This window comes from Chelon labrosus, assembly GCF_963514085.1.
Source record: "Chelon labrosus genome assembly, chromosome: 20".
NCBI lineage: Eukaryota > Metazoa > Chordata > Actinopteri > Mugiliformes > Mugilidae > Chelon > Chelon labrosus.
Genome location: NC_140353.1, coordinates 13272225 through 13294041, shown reverse-complemented (window position 1 = coordinate 13294041; position 21817 = coordinate 13272225). Strand labels below are relative to the sequence as shown.

The 21817-nt window shown below is 40.8% G+C and overlaps 1 protein-coding gene across 6 annotated transcripts; it reads right to left on the bottom strand.

Annotated features, from left to right (window-relative positions):
• Positions 1 to 907: 907 nt before the first annotated feature.
• LOC311505809 (uncharacterized protein) lies at positions 908 to 8987 on the bottom strand. Of its 6 annotated transcripts, XM_084569587.1 has the most exons (8): positions 8691 to 8987; positions 8092 to 8154; positions 6497 to 6532; positions 3814 to 3883; positions 2744 to 3725; positions 2459 to 2626; positions 2135 to 2230; positions 908 to 1435 (listed from the first exon to the last, which is right to left on the bottom strand). In XM_084569587.1, the coding sequence occupies exons 5-8, from the start codon at positions 3704 to 3706 to the stop codon at positions 1121 to 1123; spliced, it is 1542 nt and encodes a 513-aa protein (XP_084425713.1). In that variant the 5' UTR covers positions 3707 to 3725; positions 3814 to 3883; positions 6497 to 6532; positions 8092 to 8154; positions 8691 to 8987; the 3' UTR covers positions 908 to 1120. The 6 variants fall into 6 exon arrangements, with proteins under 6 accessions (XP_084425713.1, XP_084425717.1, XP_084425714.1 ...); XM_084569591.1 differs by having other exon boundaries at positions 3814 to 3878; positions 8092 to 8987; XM_084569588.1 differs by having other exon boundaries at positions 2744 to 3883.
• Positions 8988 to 21817: the final 12830 nt, after the last annotated feature.

The following is a 21817-nucleotide window of genomic DNA, read 5'->3' as shown; positions in this document are numbered from 1 at the left end:
GCAACACCTGGAGTCAAACATTATTTTTTTTACACATTGTCAAATAATAATAAAAATATCTTATAAAAGCAGCAGCATAGATATCTAAATTTGTGCAAATGAGGAAAATCAAAAACATACCAAATAAAACAGAATAAAATACAATAAATAAAAGAAAATATAATTGAAATAAATAACTGAATGGCCATTAAAAGGATAGTTCGCCCAAAATTGAAATTTCACTCATTATCTACTCACCCTCATGTCGACTAAGGGCTGGGAGAAGTTTCAGAGTTATCCGTGGCTTCTCTGAGTTACAGGGGGTTTGGCTGTAGCAGTGCATGTCCATACAACAGTTGCAAATGGAAACCAACTGTCTTCATAACAAAAAGACACACCAAAAAACATCCAAATACCTCCATACTGCTCGTATGTAATGTCCGTCTTGTATTGAAGCCCTGAAATGAGAAATTGTTCTGGGAAAAAAAATTTAACTATTCTATATTTCAAGCTTGTTTTGTCGCAGAAGCTCCTCTTCCTGGTCTGTCAAATTTGGACGAACCAGGGTCCAGCTTCGAAAAGCTTTCGCGACAAAACAAGTTTGAAATATAGACTTATTCAATTTTTTTGGGACAAATTTTGCATCTTGGGGCTTCAATACAAAACGGACGTTACATACGAGTAACATGCAGGTATTTGGTGTGTCCTTTTGTTACAAAGACAGTTGGTATCCATTTGCAATCGTTATATGGACATGCACTGCTACACCGAGACCCCCTGTAACTCAGAGAAACCACGGAGGACTCTGAAACTTCTCCCAGCCCTTAGTTGACATGAGGGTGAGTAGATAATGAGTGAAATTTCAATTTTGGGTAAACTATCCCTTTAAAAATGAGGGCATACTGATCAATGAGGTCAAAGAGGCAGTACAATAAAGTAAACAAAAAATCTCATGCTTAACTTAAAGAAAGCCCACTGGGCATACACAAAAAGCTTTTAACAGTGCTTTCCACGTTTTAACAGTCTATACTATCAAACACATTTAAGAATGAGCAACAGAACAACATGGCTGTACTAATGTTGCTGATATTAATTACATTTGTGCATGCCTGCTCAGTCGGGCATCCCTTTTTCAGCTTGTTTATTCCTTTAACAAATCATTTTTCAGGGAGAGTAGGCATGGTTTCAATGGTTTGTTATCATCCAGACACATCAGCACTTTCTGGACGAATGTGAATGTGTGAGTGAGTTTCTTTGGATAATCCAAGTGTAATGCATAGATTAAACCAAGCAGCACCACAAATGCATCAGCCAACCTGGGAAGCTCGCTCATAACAACTTCATCCTCTATCACAATGGATATGCTCTCAGGGCTGAAGCTGATGGAACCAGTGGAGTCAGGGACCACAGAGAGGAGCGCTAGCGGTGTGTCAGTGGTCTCCATCTCATCTTCACCCTGCAAAACACAAGAAAATTAATTATAACGACCAATCCAGAGGGATGTAACACAATCCTTGTTTATAGAGCCAAAATACGGTATATTATTCCTTTCATAACAAGTTAACCAAGTAACTTAAATATCATCGTTCCTTCCCCTCTTCTCTCCCTCAACTCTCCTATATCCTCTCCTCTATCCTCTTCTCTCCTCTCCACATCTGACTGAAACTGTCATTTTATCAGATGCTGGGTCTCAGTCTGTCATATTCTAGATACAGTGGAGGGCTCAAGTTACATGGCTACATGCATGGATCTGAATCACCTTCACTAGAAATTTGTTGCTACTATCTACTGTATTTACACATGCTGAAAGTGAAAACCAATCCTATTGATCATTAGCAGGGCAATCAACATAAAAAAAATTATAATCACATATTATGTAATATGTACTTATTGCTGTAGAAATATGATACTGGAGTGGAGCATGAGGAGGCAGATTGAAGCCTAAGTAACTCTAAATATCATAGAAACTTAGAGGCGAGCTGAAGAAAACTGAAGAGTACTGAAGAGAGTAACATGAGCTAGAGTCAAGCTAAACAGAGATTAATCACTGTGTGTGCGAGAGTGAAGCAGCTCTGGCTGCAGAGACAATATGTGTAGGGGAGGGGTGGGGGCTGTGTGTGACTAGCAGATACCTGTCTGAAACCCTAATACTTACATTAAAGGTTTTGTAGAATTCAGTGTCATCCTCCCGGAGATACACTGGAAGCGCGCGAAGAGCCAGAGTGCGTCGCATGTTGATGTCATGTTCTTCCTAGATTGAGAAAAAAATCTTTATAGAAATATTTTTGCCAGCATGCCCAGTCCGTGTCACTGGTATAACAATGTAATGCTTCAGTTATGAAGTTATGCAGTCATGTTGAAAATAGTAATCTATCTATGATTCAGCAGGATGACTGACTATCAAGGCATCTGTAATCTGTAATGACAACACATTATATGATCAGCATTGTCCCCATGGAAAAGTCAAACATAAACTTACCTCCAAGTCATAAATTCTCAGCATCTCTCGCAGTGCCTCTGCTCCCTTTCCAGTCCTTGAGGACTTCTGTCGATACAGTGCAACAAGCTTTGGTGTGTATCGGTCAAGTTCACAGTAAAACTGGTTGCGTAGATTCACGTTTGTGATGCGATGGAACTCTGCAAACACCTGTACACACAAATATTTAGGTGTAAAAACAATGTTGAGTTGATATCTACGACATGAAATGTTAACTATCAATAACTTTTATTAACTATTACTAATTAAAACATACTATATATTTACCTGTGACTGAATTCGCAACGCTGGCCATTTCTCCAGGAATTCCTGCACCTGTGGACTTCCTTGAACAATGTGTTGGCGGCGAAGGGCAAAGGTTGTGTGCATGAGCTTTTCTATCAGTATCTGGTCTCTCTCGGTCTTTTCAGTCTCTTGTACGATTTGTACTCTCATTTCCTCCAAGGTTGCCTCATTCTCTCCCCTGGGGAAGTTGGGTAGGAAATTAACTTCGGCTCTTCTGGCTCTTTTGATGTTGGAATGAGGATGATCATTTTCAGGATTGGTTTGGCTTCTCTTGCCTGCATTGATGGAGACCTCTGCACAACCAGATCTGGCCAACTTAGTGCGAAAATTCCCCATCTTGAACTTCAAGGCCACCTTCCATCCATACCATCCATTCTTACTCCCATGTTCTCGGAGGCATGGATGAGCTGCTACTAGAGCTTCAGCAGCCATACCCACTTCCTTGTCATGTGGATATGGCTTGAAGTTGTACATTGTTTCAGCCATGTTTTCCAGGATATTGTGTTTTTGGGCTCTTGTTAATTTCACTGTCTTCCCAGAACTTTCAAAGGCAGCATTTCCCTGTGCACATACATGCTCAACTTCATAAGAAAAAGTTGGCACAGGGAAACAATCTGGACAGTTTTTCTGACGCTGTCTTAAAGGCACATGTGGGAGTATGTCTGTGTCGGAGCTTCCAGTGGAGGATACATCGCTTTCAGGTCTCACCACTTTCAGTGTTCCTTTTTCAGGGAGCTCCTGAATATCCATAAGAACACTGAGCTGTCCATCGAAGTCAGGATCTTCATATTGAAGGGTAAATTCACAGTCCAGCCTTGGCTTAAACTTCTCTTGCATTATATTCTTGAGCTCTTCTACTGACTGTGGTCGCTCGGTGAGGATGAGCTTCATGGCAACATCTGTTTCAACACATACACGGAGCACAAATTTCTGCGGAGCAGCCATATCTTGATGTGTTGATGTACTGCAACAACAAAAAAAACAGTAAATAGAGTTAGTGTGATTGTGATTAAGAATGATCTTTGAATAAAGTTACCATATTAGCCATTTACCTTAAATGAGCTGAGATGTCAGTCTAGTAATATGAACCGTTTTGGTGTTAAGAGCAGTCTTCCATCTGTTCTGTATGCAGAGAGAGGCAAAGTGTCATTGAGCTCTTTTAAAAGGTGGACAGCCAAGTTCCCTGGTGAAAGTTCATAAGATCTCAGATGCTCAATGTAATATGATGTGTGTGTCTTGCAAAGAAAGACGATCTGGTTATCAACAAGGAGAATCTGTTCAATTTTGCTGAACTGAGGCAAACCTCCCTCCTGTCCCACAGACACAAACATCTCCACGCCATAATCAGTTCCATCAACACTGACAACTGATGTGCTGTAAATCATGTTGCTGTCTGTCATGTGTTCGACATATGCCTTTGCAACATCAGGAAGCCCTGATACCATCACAGATGAGACACTAGATGTCTGCTGGTGAGGTTTGAAGAAGGATGGGGCACTGAGAGAGTATGCCATCATGTGTTGGTGTCTGTTTGCAAGTGTTTTCAAAACATTCTTGAAGTTTTGTGTGTCATGTACAACGCGCTTGAAAAAGCAGTGCTTTCCCTCAAATCTCATCGTCCACAAGTGGACAAGAGGTCCAAAACAACGTATGAGGTCAGCGTAATGCTCAGTGTAGTGATGCTTTGGTCTGAGTGTGAAATCAGGAAAAACTTCCTGCAGCAGGTGTCTATGGTCCTGTGTCTTCATTTGCAAATACTGGATGGATTCATCTGTAAACACTGGGCAAATCATCAGCTCTACTATCTCTTTCAAATCCATGAGTACACTCCATGCTCCATCCTCTTCTGGAACTTTACTACCAATGATCAATGGAAGCAGTCTGAGCAAAGTAGCATTTTCATGGCCATTGCCACCAATTGATTTCTTCACAGTGAAGGTCTTTGGGATAGGCTGAGGTCTGTCAACCTTGTCTGCATGCTTGTATGGGAATGAGACAATTTTTCTGTTTAAATACTCCAGGGTGAAGTATTTATGATGTATCATTTTCCCAATACACAGGGCCAGCTCTACGGGCACAATGCCCTCAAGAAGATCGTGCAGGACATCTGGTGGGAAGCCTGTGACTGTATGAAAATACTGTAGACCCTGCCTCAGAACACAGCCTCCCTGAACACCACTCTGACCAACCCCATGCAGTGCAGCATCAACATCAACATCATGACTGGCTTTTGTCCGCATACTGAATTCTCCACTCCCAACATCATGAGCCTGAATTTGGTCTCTGGTAGCTGTGCAGAATCTACACACATACTGAGCTCTGACACACTTGGTAAATCCTGCTAATGCATGAGCTGCAAGATTATCAGCCACGACAACCAAGACTGTTCCCTTTATGGCTTTACCGATGGACTCAATAAAAACACCATCTTGCTCAAGAGTTTGGATGTCTCGCAAAAGAGGAGCAAACAGTCTTTCATATCCAACCCGCTGAACGTCAGACACCTTACATAATGCTGCTAACTGAAGCACATGCAATGATGATCTATATTTACTCGGCAGATCAGCTAATACCCAGTAGACTGAACATAGTTTATGTATCTTCCGTGATGTTCCAAGTGGGTTTGCTATTTCCAGATCATCAATGTACAAAATGAGTGGTAGCTTTAGATCATCTGAGGAAGAGAATAATTCATTCTCTTTATAGTATGAGCCATCTTGGTGGCTCATGAAATGATCTTCCTGTGACATCTTTGTTTCTAGAATTTTGTCCAGAATGTCTGTATGTTTGAACATTTTCTGAATCATGTCAAGAACAGGAACATAGACTGCTGTGTGTCCTGGGTCCAGCACATACTCTACAGGCTTCACCACAGGGTAGTTTTTCTCAACAAATGTTTTCCTTCTTTTAGTTGTAGATAACTCTCTACCTTTAGCTGTGGCGTTTACAAGAATGTTGCTTTCCAGAACAGCAGTAACTATGTCATCGAGAGTATTTTCACTGACAGAGATGTCATGATGTTCTAAGACTTCTCTAAGAGATTGTTTGACTAGAGGCTGGGACAGGGAAAAGATTTGTGTCAGATTCTCCACTATGTCCTGAGTCGCCAAGTCAGACACATGAAGAATTGTTTTCATCTTTAAGAATAGCGATGCTAAACTTTGGTGCAGCTGCGCTCTTAAAGTGTCTGTGTCACACTGACTCTCTAGCTCAACAGAGTCAAAGGTGTCTGAGCTCTCACACTGAGCAGGTCCCTCCTCAACATTTTCACCAGGCGTACCATTCTTTTCTGAACATACAATATTTGTATCAAAATCTGAACTGTCTGCATGGTTTCGGCTTTTGTGTGCATTGAAGGACGAGTATGCATTTGTACTGTAACTGCAGTTATTGTATGGGCATACTACCACTTCATGATTTCTTAAATGCCCCCTTAAATGAGAAAATAGTGATGCCTCAGAAAATGGCTGCTTGGTGCCACACAAGGGACATGTAAAAAATGCACTTCCTGACTGTGAACCATCAGCCAAATTTATTCTGCCTGTATCACTATGACACCGTGACAAATGAGCTTTAACTGCATTAAATGACTGGAAAGTACAAATGCAGTCACTGTACAAACATGGTAGAGGGCTGACTCTTGAGAAGTGGTTATGGTGCAATTGATAATGCCTAAATAACTTTGCACGTGTCTCCAAGGATACAGAGCACAACTTGCACTTCCAATCCATTTACCGTGAACTGGGGTGGGCAGAAGAGGTCACACAAATCCTGCAGGGAGAGAATAAACACATGTAATTAATTTCCAAATCATGATGAACGTCATAACCAAAGGTGTTTTTTAGGGGTGTAACGATACACAAAAGTCACGGTTCGGTATGTACCTCGGTTTTGAGGTCTCGGTTCGGTTCATTTTCAGTACAGTAAGACAACCAAATGCAAAACATAAATTTGCTTGTTTATTAGGAATTTTTCTAAACCAAATTTACATGTTTTAGTCAAATCTAATTATTTTACTCACCTACTAATGTTATGTTGTAAGTACACTGTCCCTGATACAATTTTTTTTTTTTTTACACATGTAAAGTGCAGCACTAACAGTTGAAGCCAGTGACGGACTGACCACAGGGCAATGTGGGCAAATGCCACAGCGGCTGCCTGAAGATGCAACCATTCGGCCGCAAATGATTAAATAAATGAATGAATAACATCACGACGGCACGTAGTGTCAACACAGCAGCGACATGTGCCTGCTATTGGCGGCGCGTCTGCAGCTGATCCACAGCTGCTGGAGCTCGGTGCGCAACACAGACAGAGAGAGAGAGGGAGACGGACGCACGGACAGAGGGACAGGCAGACAGACAGAGAGGAGATAGGAGCCACAGCCCCCATCTCCACTCCTAGTGATGGGAATTTCGTCTCTTTTTGGAGAGCCGGTTCTTTTGGCTCTGCTTACTATAAGGAGCCGGCTCTTTCGGCTCCCAGACGGCTCCTCGCATTTTATTAATTGGTTTTATTATTATTATTATTATTATTATTATTATTATTATTATTATTATTATAATAATGATATTATTGCTGTTATTATTATTTTTATATTTTTAAATGTTATTATATTTTTATTTTTGACATTGTAAAGCACTTTGGTCAGTGCATGCTGTGTAAAAATGTGCTATATAAATAAAACTTACTAACTAATTTATCACCCAAAATAATGCAAAACTGCCTGAAAAAATAAATTACTAATGTAAAATACATACATGACATCAAATATTTATCCTTTATGGCTTTATTTTACAAACACACTCAACCTTGAAAAAATGCCACAAAATAAATTATACAACATAAAAATAAAGACATAATTAGGCAAACTTTTAACTATTTTAAACGCAAGTGCCACTTGAACAAAGTCTACAAAATAAATGATTAATTATTAAAAGTATAAAAACTATATAAAGTTTAAAACATTTTCAGCTTTCATGCAAAAAAAGTGGAGAAAAAAAAGTTGCTTTTTTCCTCCACTTTTTTAATTGAAAGCCGAACGTGATTGGTCAAGATGTGTGAGAGCAGGCATGGCACGAGGGAGAGTGTCAGGGAGAGGAGACAGTGAGGCACCGAAGAAAAAAAAACACATTGGCTCTGCAGCATCTGCAGAGCACACGCACAACACATGGGGGAGAAGAGACAGTGAGGCACCGAAGTGGAAAAAAAAAATGGCTCCCTAAATCGTTCTCCGCGCTGGCCCGAACCGAACGCCCCGTACCGAATCGGTTCAATACGAATACATGTACCGTTACACCCCTAGTGTTTTTAAATAAACAAATACTTACCAAAAAATTCACCAACGCTGTCTGTTGCTCAGGGTTGCTCAGGATGACAAAACCGCTCTGGCACTATAACATAAGAGAGAGCACAAACCTATGTTTAGTGCATTTTTGCAATGTCTGATAAAAAAAAAAACATTCACATATGTAGCAGCTGCCTTTATTCAAACATCTCACGAATATTTGAAACAAGTCGTCCTCTGCATATTTTTTCAAGGCAAAGAACGGCTCTTTCCACTGCCCTTAACGTTACGTTGTTGTAACGAAATAACGAAGTAACGTAACGTTAGCGACCTGGGCTGAGTAGCGACACTGACGATAATTACAAAGTACGCTTCAGTTTAAACCAGTCGGAAATAAGTCTAGTATCGCAGCATGTAACTTCATTACACACGTTCACATCGTTTAACAAAACTAGGCTGTATTGAACTTTTGCTGAACTTTTGTAACGTTACGTTAAGTTACACCGTCGCGCGCGCAAAACTTTCAAATCCTGAAATCAGGGTCCCCCGGAACACAAAACACAGATAAAAGACAATTTTACAACAGCACAGCAACAAATGTGCGTTGTTGTGCAGGTTTTTTGATTAATATGAATGTTTTACCTCCTTTCTTCGCTCCGGTCGCATCCCTCGCTAAGGTCCAGCCATCTTGAATTTTCTGAATGCGTGCCCTGAACAGTTGGATGTAGTGACGTCAGACGTCACGTCCCCTCACGTACGCCTGTTAACCTAAACGTTTCAAGTTAAGTGACGGTGTTCACTTAAACATACTTATCCCTGTGAAATCAAAACGCTATTATTCGTTCAGAATACTTAATGTTTCAGTGTCGGGTTAACTAATTACCCCACTTTGATTTAGTTGCCGGTAATAGTTATGAGTTTGTTGTACTGTTCGGGTTTACAGTGCAGTTATTACACGTGAAATTTCCACTTATTTGAATTCACACTCTGAAATGTTTTCATCAATTATACATGCAGGAGGGCCGATCCATCTTTGTATTGCACGACCCTTCCGCCATGTCTGTTTCCTGTTTAATTTCACACCTGACTGTCCCAGACTCAAGTGTAGCAGTCTACCTCCACTTTCTGTTAATCTATCACAGGCCTCGGTGCAATCCACCTCCATTTCATTTCACACGTACAGCGAGATCTCACCCTGTCAGTCCAATCTGATTCATCCACCACCTACTGTAACAACACCCATTACTGCAACTGCTAAAACAACGAGATCTGAAAATAGACTGTTAGGAGGATTGGTTGTGCATCTCTTCACTCTCAGAGCCGAGGTAAAATAATGTGGAGTGTGCGCTGGATTTCTACTCACATCACAGCGACACCTTCAAATAAAACATCCTTTTTTATTATTTTCATATGGGAAAAACCTTGTGTCACTGTTTGACAAAGTAATACACAGTGGCAAATACTGAATGAAAAGAGTCAGGAAGTTTTCAAGACAAACTTTTTATTCTTTGCAAGTTTGTTCTTCTGAAGTGAAAATCTCCCTACTGCTTCTGTGAGCCTCTGCAATTGCGTTACATGCTTTTTTGTGTGTTTGCAATTGCATTCAGTCATATTATTATTTATATATTGATAACTCCAGTGAAACATTACTTAAAATGGAAAAAACCTGTTGGAAAAATGCACAGCATCATTACAATGTAAATGAAGATACGCTTAGTGCTGCAAATCTGCACGATCTGAATAATATTATTCACAAAGAGTTACACAAGCGCCTTCACACGCCCACCACCGCTCACCTGGAGCAAATTCCGGTGTGTTGCTTTGGAATCGAGAGAATCACTTTGTTGCATAATTGATGGTGTGGGATGAGTTTCCTGTTTACGCCTGTTTCGTTTCATCAGGCGACAGAAACCTGGTGGTAAGCTTACTTCACAGCTTAATGTATTCAAATGTGCTACATCAGCAAACACTTCTGCTAGTGACTGGCACTTTCACAGCTGCGCTGCCGGAATTTCAGTCATTGTGGAAACATCAGGGGCCCTGTTCATGACTTACCATTAGGATTCCTTCGAAAAAGTTCCAAACAAAACTGCTGAGAGTGACTATTACTGAGATACTGAGAAAAGACTGCCTAACTTAGAGCTGAAAAGAGATTAGGTCAGATCTGATACATTCAGTTTAACTCTAATTTGAATGCTTTAGATATTTAATCAGTGTCAAAACTCCATTTAATTTTTGAAAACAAGTAGCATACTGATCTTCTGTGTGAAGAAATCTTTGTACGTATGGAGTAACACTACATGTAGAGCATATTTTACAGATAATCCATCAGTGGGCATGGAAGCTTTACATAGTTCATTGTGTAATTGTTTAATGTACATTAAATTACCTACAAAATTAATGTGGATACAATGAATGCATTTTTAGCAGCAGCCATTCCCAGCAGGATGCTACCTGACACAGGCACACACACAAAAACAGTTTAGAAGCAACTTAAAAAACACGGGAAAGGTGTTGACCTGACCTCCAAATTTACTAGATCCCAAACTGATCAAGTATCTGTGGGATGCACTGCAACAAGCGTGATCCACAGAGACCCCTCATCTCAACCCAAAGGCCCCCACTAACAACATTCTGTTGCCAGACACCACAGGACACCCTCAGAAGGCCCATGTCCATTCTCTGATGAGTCACAACTGTTTTGGAGACACAAAGGAAACTGCAATATTAGGCAGGCGGTCATAATGTCATGCCTCATCGGTGTAACTATTGTGTCATTGATTTAGTACTTGGAGAAGTGCTTACAAGTTGTTTGAAAATCGCTTACTGTTGGACTTATGATCTATTTTTACCTGCAACAATGCATTTGGATTTAAATTTAAGTTTGTAGGCGGGTTTTCGTACGTTGTCAATTTTCTGTAATAATCCCTTTGTCAAATAAAAGCTATGAAGGGATCTTGAGCCCTATGAGTTCATAAGACTTGAATACCTGCCACCTGGAGTGTAACGCGCTTTTTAAAGGTCTATGAATATAAATTGCGGCCACGGAGAAATTTACAATGCAGGTCATGGTACTGAAACGTATAGGTGACTACTCATGAAAAATGTTGCAAGCTGTACATTATTTTAAAGATGCCTTTTGCTAAAGGTGAAAATTAGCAGCGTCTCAATCAAACAGCAGCTTCATCTCCTTGGATTATTTTAATGTGGACATACAGCAGCCCTTGTGTGTCACTCCTGAATGTGATTTACCAGTCTTCGCTTTATGTTTCGACCTAAATCTGTGACATTTAGAGAACCACAGAGGCCCATCCGGTTGAGGATACAGCTGACTACCTACTGCAACTTCCCTGCAGACCTCAATAAAGTCTGTGCTCCAGGGAGAAAGTAGAGAAGTGAGAGGAAATTTGATAGTTTGTGCTCCGTAGGGGATGGCTGGAAATATGCACATGACACCTCTTGAGTGTGTCGGGTCTATCACCACTGTTTCCACCAAGATCCAAACACCGTCAATACCAATTTAGGTATTATCAATAATTCATTCTTGCCTTGTCAGAGATTCTCATTAAGGCTACTGCTAAATATATGTACTTTTTATTTTCTATGTATTGTCTCCATTGGCTAGCCACCAATACAGCTACATTTAGTTGTTGGTTGGTTGTTTTTTTCTTGTCTTTACTATAACTGAAATATATCAGTGTTGACTAAGACCATCGTAAGTTATTTTATGACCCGACATAAATATGGTAATCATTAAATCCATGAATAATAGATAAGATGCTGGCTAGTAGGCTCATATAGCTAGCTCAGCAGAGTAGAACTAACCATCATGTAATATTGTGCTTCGAGTGGAAATTCAGTGTAGTAAAGCTCACACATTTACATGCAATAAATAATAAATTATTGTGTTATACTGATTAATTATACGCCAATAAAAAGATAAATAAAAAGTTGAAAAACAGAAAACTAATATGGTGATTCACTTGCGGGAATTTTTTTTCATTTTATTAAAGTTTTCCCCAAAGGCAGGGCACAACTTTAATCTGTAGAGAGTGAAAGTTACTTGTCCTGCTTCTTGAACTCTTTTTTGTTTTTCTCAACAACATCTTTACAGCTTATACAGTCAGTTCCCTCTGCTTTTGTTGAGCTATTATGAATTTGAGTCGTATTAAAGACATTTGCAGAAGAATATGTGTGGTCATGTGTTTAAATTATGTGTGATGTACATGTACAATGAAAACAATCACTGATTCTTACACCTGTAACAAGGAGATGTTGTAGCGGGAGAGGTGACATTGCTGAGTTCTCCTGGTTTTCCTTCTGGAGGTTAGCCGCTCCGACTGCGTGAAACCCCCTCGTCATTTAGCACATTATTTTCAGGTTTATTGCAGTACACATCTATGCTGCTGAATGAAATGGTTTAGACAATGTTATCTGAAATTGAACTCGAGTTTGGCGCATGAAAGTTCCCACTATCGTCAGGTAGAGATGGGATTGACCCGGAGAGATAAATGGAGCTGTGTAATTATGTGTCTTTATCAGGTCCAGGCAGCCCCGGTGCTGGGAGAAGTCATTTGGGCTGTGTCCTTGTCATCTTTCCATGAATGGCACGTTGGCCAGGAAGCGCGGTGCCATCTTGGCCCCGTGGCATTGTGACAGGGAAGGTGCCTTTTAGGTTAGTTATTCTTTTTATAGGGCATTAAATCACTGATGCATACTAGATGGGGCAATTTAATATTAGTGGAGGTTACACTAGCTTCCTTCACATCACTACACTACATCAGAGCTGCTCTTTTTATAGCCTGTTGTACTGCATACACAAAAGGGAACAGCATTTCACTTGCAGGATTTTTTTATACCCTCTTATTGTGAAGAATACCTGTTATAACCCTCATATCAGTAGTAGGTTTTTGTTCTGCTGTCTGTGAGCGTCTCACTCTGTGCCTCTTAATGGAGCTTTGGTCTTCCCAAACTGGTATCTCAGTTGATTAAACCCATTACCACTGGCCTTTTGTGTACAGTCACACACACACACAGAGGCAGTCATCATCTTGGATGCACGTGATTTGAGCTGACAGCAAAACACTTAGCGTTCGCAGGAATATTCAGGCCAGTGAGCCGCTCTGGCTGTCAGCATGGCAGAGACAGTGACAACAGGAAACTCCCTCTACAGTGTGTTGGAGCACTGTCCTGGAAAACTTGGAAGCTGAATACAGCAGGTTGTGCCGCTGGAAACAGATGACATCATTGACATGTTGAAGCGCACATGCACGTGTACACACTTTTGCAAAGATCGTATCAATAATAGATAAGAACGGCAAATGATGTGGAAGAGGACCCGAAGTAAAGGCTGGATTTGCTCCAAGTGTTTGAAGTAGATTTGACCTTTAAGATCTGATTCTCACTGCACTGTACATTTTACATTGTGTTTTATGCTTGTTTTTGTTCAAATCTAATCTTTTTAGCTGCAGGTATTTTATTTTTTTTTGTCTCCTTGCACTTTTCCTCTACCTGAACCTGAGTAAAGGTGACAGGCTATTTCTTTTCCTGCCAATGAAGCATTTTATGCGATGAAGTATGAGTTGTGCATCAGAAACACACTTTCCCTGTGATGAAACTCTCTAAGGATAAAAAATCATGTGAAGAGCAAGAACAAAACAAAGACCTATTTAGACTCTTCTCATTTCCCATCAAATGCCACAAACCACATGGGTTTTATTTTCGGCAAAGTAGCACTTCTGAAATTACCAATAGATTCGGGAAAAAAAAACAAAACCATTCTCCTGGATAGATAAGCTGTGTAATAACCCCGCTTTATCCCAGAGTATCAGCTGAGCGCGTATACACCATTGAGATCAACATAAGCATGATTAGGCAATGAGCAGCTAGTCTTTTTCATAACTCGTTTGAGGGCCTCATTCCACTCCAGCTTGTCTTTGAGATAATGTCCTATTTAATTAGAAATTGGAGATATCACATTGTTTTTTAATGAGAGAAGCACTTTACCAGAGCATATGAGGCATCAGAGAATCATACACAAGAAGGATAATGGCTGCATGCGAGGGCTTGAGGGAATCGGGCGAGATGCATTTTCACTCAACTGCTCTTTATTCCCTATGCTCTATTCTCAAAATGCTCTCCTCCAATATACCTTGACACGGAGAGAGGGAGCACTTTACAGTGGATGTGTAAAACCCACAGATTCACTCATTACCAGACCTATTTTAATGTCTTTTCAATATCTTCTTTTGTCTTAACTGTACTGACACGTGCACATACACACAAGCAAGCTGTACTTCACCCTCCATAATCTCTTTTGTTCTGTGATTTCTGTGCTCATCTGCGGGGTGGGAGTGAAATGCAAATGCATTTGTTTGCTGTGAGGGAACATGGGAGGAGAGCGTTGAGCCATGAAAGCTGGTGCTGCAGGTTTTCAGCAGGCATCTAATTCCTGTGCCAGCTCAGTGGCCTGCTCAGGGGCTTTGACCTTTTACTGTGTCAGTGTCATGGGGTGAGGGGGTTTAGAAATATATGCCTCTTTTCCACCAGGGGCAATCAATGGCACCAAAAATCTCCAAACTATTTTTATTTCCTGTGCGTCCAGCCCCCTGGTGGAGCCACTGAAGCAGACCCTCAGGAGCTGAAGTGATATTGGAAATTAAAGGTTAGTAAATGCACCTCTGACTTCCAATGCACCTCACTTAACAAGGCCAGTTAATGACTTGTCTGCTGGCAAAGGTTAATGTATGATGTATCAGTGAAGCAAAGGGTAATTTATTATAGATATACACTATATTACCAAAAGTATTCGCTCACCTGCCTTTACTCATTCTATGAACTGAAGTGCCATCCCATTCCTAACTCATAGAATTCAATATGATGTCGGTCCACCTTTTGCAGCTATTACAGCTTCAACTCTTCTGGGAAGACTGTCCACAAGGTTGAGGAGAGTGTTTATAGGAATTTTTGACCATTCTTCCAAAAGCGCATTGGTGAGGTCACACACTGATGTTGGTCGAGAAGGCCTGGCTCTCAGTCTCCGCTCTAATTCATCCCAAAGGTGTTCTATCGGGTTCAGGTCAGGACTCTGTGCAGGCCAGTCAAGTTCATCCACACCAGACTCTGTCATCCACGTCTTTATGGACCTTGCTTTGTGCACTGGTGCACAGTCATGTTGGAAGAGGAAGGGGCCCGCTCCAAACTGTTCCCACAAGGTTGGGAGCATGGAATTGTCCAAAATGTTTTGGTATCCTGAAGCATTCAATGTTCCTTTCACTGGAACTAAGGGGCCAAGCCCAGCTCCTGAAAAACAACCCCATACCATAATTCCTCCTCCACCAAATTTCACAGTTGGCACAATGCAATCTGAAATGTACCGTTCTCCTGGCAACCTCCAAACCCAGACTCGTCCATCAGATTGCCAGATGGTAAAGCGTGATTCATCACTCCAGAGAACGCGTCTCCACTGCTCTAGAGGCCAGTGGCGGCGTGCTTTACACCATTGCATCCGACGCCTTGCATTGCACTTGGTGATGTGTGGCTTGGCTGCAGCTGCTCGGCCATGGAAACCCATTCCATGAAGCTCTCTGCGTACTGTACTTGGGCTAATCTGAAGGTCACATGAAGTTTGTAGCTCTGTAGCAATTGACTGTGCAGAAAGTCGGCGACCTCTTTGCACTATGCGCTTCAGCATCCGCTGACCCCTCTCCGTCACTTTACGTGGCCTACCACTTCGTGGCTGAGTTGCTGTTTTTCCCAAACGCTTCCATTTTGTTATAATAGAGCTGACAGTTGACTGTGGAATATTTAGGAGCGAGGAAATTTCACGACTGGATTTGTTGCACAAGTGGCATCCTATGACAGTTCCACGCTGGAATTCACTGAGCTCCTGAGAGCGGCCCATTCTTTCACAAATGTCTTGTTTCACAGTCTGCATGCCTGAGTGCTTGAATTTATACACCTGGGGCCAGGCCAAGTGATTAGAACACCTGATTCTGATCATTTGAATGGGTGAGCGAATACTTTTGGTAATATAGTGTACCTTCTTAGAGGAAAAGGCATGCTTAGATTTCATATTCGATTAGCAGCACCATCCGAGTGTAATTTACTGGGAATTTTAAAGTACTGAGGCTTTGTGACATCCTGAGATTCCCAGCAACAAATCTTGAGACAATTTAAAAGTGTACCCTTTTCCCATCACTAATCTCTCTCTTATGCTCTTGGCCTGACAAAGAGTTATCTGGAGCAACAGCTGCACGCATCGTGACTTTCAACTCATATGGGAAAAGTGTCACCAATTATTTAATACATTTTTTAATGTGATATGTTGCAATACTGTACAATAGTCTGTAATTGTTTCATCTGCATTTTGGAAGAAGCTAGGTAAAAAACGCGTGAGAACTGTCAAATGACAATCGTTTTACCCTTCTTGTGCTTGCGAAGCATGACTGTTTTCATATGTTTGGACTGCAACATTAAAGGAATAGTTTGGAATGATGTTCAATGTGAAGTCACAGCCAAATCTTAGGGCACATAGTCTGTCTTGGTTTCTTTCAAATTGAACTTGTGGGCTTGTTATTGTGATGCAGAAAGTAGTGTACAGACATTTCTAGGTGCTTAAGTGGTAACATCAGTAATGAGTCCTGAGAACGCCGCTGCCAACATCTGCAAACTTCTAGATTAAACTATTTGGCGAACTAACGGCCTCTTAACTTAATGCAGGACATGTATAATAAAAGAATGTCAACCTTTTCCTCCTAACTTATCATTTACCTCTGCCATTTCTAGAAACCTCTGCAAGCATGTCACAGCTCCAGCTTCAGAAAATGTCCACTTTTCTGGACTTTTCTTGTGAACATGATAAACACCAACCCCATCTGAAGGCAAGATTTGTCCGAAGGTAATAAAATCCGCCCGTCGGCTGCACACTTTATATATTAAAATGGTAATTTTTCCATATATGTTTTAGTACACATTAAACAAACAAGATATAACATCTAAGTCATTGAGGTGCAGGATAATTTTGCTAGCTGTTTTCTTTTTCTCTTTATAGTCAAGCTAACTACACTAGACCACTCTACGCCAGGCAAAGCTAACTTTATAGCTAAGCTAACTAGACATAGACCAGGGGTTCCCAAACTTTTCCATGCCAAGGCCCCCCAAACAGCATTAGCTTCTGGTTGAGGACCCCCTTTGCAAACCTACAAACAATGCTACAAAATATGTAAAGAAACGTCATCTTTTATAATGTTTCTTACTTATATTCACTATTCAATAACTATTACATTTGTTTAGCACAAGAGCTGCCTCATATTTTCTGATTGTAGCTGGCCAGGAGTTCTTAGGTGTTTTTGCAGCAGTGTCCTCCACAGCAGGGCTGTTGGTTTGTCCCTTCGGTCTCTTTCTTGTCAAAAACCTGGCCATTTTGCGCTAGCTACATGCTAGCTTGAGGAGCAAAGCAGCTTGATAAATGGCGCAAAAAGCCCAGGTCTACACAGATTATGAGGTCATGAACGATGTTTTGAATGGCAGGGAATCAGAAAGATGAGCATGGCAAATAACAATTAGATATGAAATATTATTAATAACTCTGTTTTATGATAATGATTTAATAAATAATTAGATTCTATTTAATAATGATGATTCATAAAATATTGTATAATAATGGTTAAAAAGAATTAAAATTTTTTTTTTTCATTTTTCTAATTTTTTTCTTATCTTCCCTCCAATTGTCTGAGGCCCCCCTAGCGCCCCCTGGCGGCCCCCACTTTGAAAACCACTGGACTAGACCACTCTAAGCTAGGCTAAGCTAACTTTATAGCTAAGCTAACAAGAATGAGATCTTTCCAGTCACGGTAAGAAAGCAAATAAATACATTTTCCAAAATGTCAAACAATTTCTTCAGTCTTTAACACGCCACATTTGCATCATAATTAGTGTATACATTTTATTTCAAAATGTTAAATTCCAAAAATCCATGAAATACAATACAGAGGCTATGGTCCTTGTGTTCTCAAGTATATTCTCCTCCAAAATGTATTGAAAGCATAGGCCTACTATATACACTGCATTCCCACTGTGCTGTAGGTTCCTCACATAGGTATTGTAGCGGAGACGTGAGATTCTGATTCTGTCGACTTAATGATAAGAATTCTGTCAGCATGTCAGGATGCTTGCTGCTAATGGGGCCGGTGCTATCATCACCGTGGCGCCCCACAGGCTCTAAAACGTCAATGACAGCATTGTGACTTGAATAAGAAATGTCCCTGTGAAGAGCGTGGCTGGAGCCATCAAACTGTGATCACTTGTAGTTGCAGGCAGAGGATAGATAAACCAGGGCAGCAGCCCCTGACAAGGTGCTGACAGATACCCTGCTTTGCTCCACGCCACGTCCCTGTGATTTGTCACCTCACTGACACCGTTGTGTCTCTGCCTAACAGAGGGAAGAAATATGATTGACACATGTCCTGGACAAAGAAACAGCAAATAATTCTGAGCTAGTAAAAACAGGATAATGGTGAGTACTGAGGATCTTCACTCTACATATTTTGAAATGTCTGTAATGGCCTGAGCAAAGGACCCCGTGACTCCACGTTGCTTATTGTGATGGTTTTGTTTTTTTTTTAAAAATATTATCAATGAGGATTTGTAGCCTTTAAATCACATGTTTGCTTATTGTCGTCACATTTTTCCAATTTCTCGGAAATTTCCCAAAAAATCTGGAACCTTAAATGGCAGTGATGCAGAGTTCACAAAAATGTAGTAGAAAAGCAATCAAAGCATTCACAGTCCTGATTATCTTAACATCGCACATCCGCTGATTTGCTTAGGGAATAAATGAAAGAAGTCTCTTTTCTTAATTTCCAAGAAAGGAGATTTTGGACCCAGTTATATTCATACATTTATACATTTGCAAATGCATTTGTTGCTTTCTGGCTTGGACTTTGTTTTGTATATCAAAAATTAAACTGCAGCTGGTTGCTTAGTGTAGCAAGACTGGAAGAATACCCCGACAGTGGCCACCACTAAAAGAAGCTGAAACAGTCCCTATCCTGGCTCGACATATGCTTCCTTATAAAAGTATTCCGTCAAAAAAGGTATATGGTCAGTCGTGCTTCATCAAACATCATAAACATCTCTGGTAGCAACACATGAATATGCAACATCAAATCAACAATTCAATTATGTCATTATTATAGCTTAGTAAGATGTCCTCACATTATGAAACATTATGAACTTAGGGGATCCAGCCACCATATCCTAGGTTAGCTATAAGAGGCCCCACTTAGAGGACTTTGGGGGCGACAGTTGCCTTCATGTGGTATTTGTAGTTGTCAGGACCAAATATGCCAAAATTGGGAACACGTTTATCCAACTCTTGGTAAGAATGTGAACATGTATACTTACGTTCATATCAAACTACATTGTTGAAGTTTCGACTTTGAACTTGAATACTGACCTAAGTAGCCCGGGTATGGACAGTTCCGCCCCCCCCCCCCCCCCCCGGCCCTGCCTCCTCTCAGTAAAGTCCTTCTCCACTGGCTGACACTGCTGGCTCTGTTAAGATTAGATTTGAATTTATGAAGATTGCCTCACCTGGCGCGCCGCTGTAATCTATGCCGGTGTAGTAATTCACGTTTAGGCCCTCATTTCCAATGCGGTCAAGAAGACCCATATTTCACCATGACAATGTAATCACAGGTCCACATTAAAAAGTCATTATTGTTTAAAATCGTGGGCCTGACTGGGAAAACACTGACTTTACTATTGCGAGCTCTCCCATTCACACGGATGTTTACCCAAGAACAGAGGGCGCTGTGATTTAAACACACGCTTACAACCTTATTGATCACACGGGGGCTTGAACACACACCACAGAGTAATATCATTGTCTGCTGGATCCACTTGTGCTTTTTGTGCTGATTAGCGGGTAATCTCTGTAACAAGCTTTGATCCCTGCAGATTAGCAGCAGGAGAAGTGCACAACATGTTTGTTCTGATAGCTCAGACATGCTATAATCCATCTCTGCATTCTTCGCCCAGTGGTCTTAGTTGTGGAGTTTTTCATGTATTCTCCTCTATTAAGCTGTAATTAAACCCAGCTTTGCTCAACGCTTGAGGTCAGGTTATGTGGTTTATGAAGTAATGGATTCAGTTAGATGTTTTATATCCTAAAAACCAACCACAATATCATATTTAATATGAACAGGCTTCTAATTTGAGTATTTTTCAGCAGGTTGAGGATTTCAGCTTATTAACGGGCCTTGTTTTCCAGTTAGTAAATCTCCCAGATTTTTTCTGTAACTCCTGACTCTAATTTCATAAGCTTTTCATCTTGATTCTGTTAAATGACAGAGGGGGGGAGGAGGAGGGAGTCATTTCTGCACTGTGAGCTGGATAAGACCTCAGGCGCACAGTTTTACTGTTGACAGCTCAACACATGAAATCAGCTTTGATCCTGACCCCGGAGGTCCTCATCCCCGACTCTCTTTCAGTAACAAGGGAAAATTTAAGTACAGTGTCTTTCATGTTCTCAAATCAAGTCTTCAGGGGGACTTATAGAGATTCTTTTGAATTTAAACTGGTACTATATCAAATCAGCTGTTGATGTTGTCTTTCTTCTTTATACGACATAAAGTCATCGCCTTATCAGGGGGCATTCATTGGCGAACCATTATTGACCTTTCTCTCTACTCAGACTTTAATCAGCATGATTTCAGGAAGGATCAATAACTTCTTTTCACATCTCACACTTTTTAAAGATTTTTTTTTTTTTTACAAATCAATACGGTGCGGGATGTGTTGTTCTGAGACCACCTCCTCATTCTCACGCAGATGTAAGACTAACATCATCGGCTTCAGTTTTTACTTTTTCTTGTCAATTAAAAAAAGAAGTGGCCTTTTTCTTTGGCTCCTAAAAATAATCCTCAATACATAAATATATTTAACATATAGGCCAGAGAGAGAACTGAAATGACTTCGTAGTTATGTACGATCGCATTTGCTTAAAGGAAAAAAACTCTTATGGAATCAAGGCTTGGACACCCTCTGCTGCTCCTTCATCCATTTAAATCGATTTAAATGTAAAACCATACCCTCACTTTTACAGATGTATTATTTCAGCAATAGAAGGGCAGTGTGGTTTCTATGAAATGCATATCCAGCTCCAAATCAATGGGGATTACAGAGCCTTTGTTAGTGCTGAAGCTTTGTTTTCTTCTAGATTTATGATCGTTGTGGAGAGTTGGCAGGAGCCTGTGTGATTACTGCTTACACGCTGATTTATACCTCACTTTTAATTATCTGAGGGGGTCTGCAGCTTGCCAGTGCCAATACATCCCTTTCTGTTGGGACCAGGAGGGGGGAAGAGGAGCCCTCTCTGGTTTCTACCCCACCTATTCTCCCGGTGTCTGTGGTACGGGACTTAAACAGGGATCCACTGCACTCCTGGCAGCGTCCCGCTCTTCCCCAGAGCGAAGCTGACGGATGTCTCTGACATTCATACCCAGTGTGGGATCTGAAAGGAGGCTTTAAGGAAATATGAAGCTGCTGTCCACTGGACGTGTAACTCTAACTAACGCTCCCCAATGGCCTATAAATTATATGGTTCTGAGAGTCACACAAATCACTTCCATAAGCCCATCTTCTCTAGTTACACTATTTTTTTCTTTTTTATGTAGTGAAATGACAATAGGCAGGTCTCATTCCAGTGACAAGCTATTGATTTTCCCACCTCATTTAGTATTCTGTGTATTTTTATTCCTGTGACT

Excerpts from the sequence above, each read along its gene's own strand:
- LOC311505809 (XM_084569591.1), bottom strand. The coding sequence starts at position 3,706 with ATGGCTGCTCCGCAGAAATTTGTGCTCCGTGTATGTGTTGAAACAGAT. Across the intron at positions 2,627-2,743 it reads CGTTGCGAATTCAGTCACAG|GTGTTTGCAGAGTTCCATCG; the intron begins GTAAATATATAG and ends TTGTGTGTACAG. Across the intron at positions 2,231-2,458 it reads TGAGAATTTATGACTTGGAG|GAAGAACATGACATCAACAT; the intron begins GTAAGTTTATGT and ends TTCTCAATCTAG.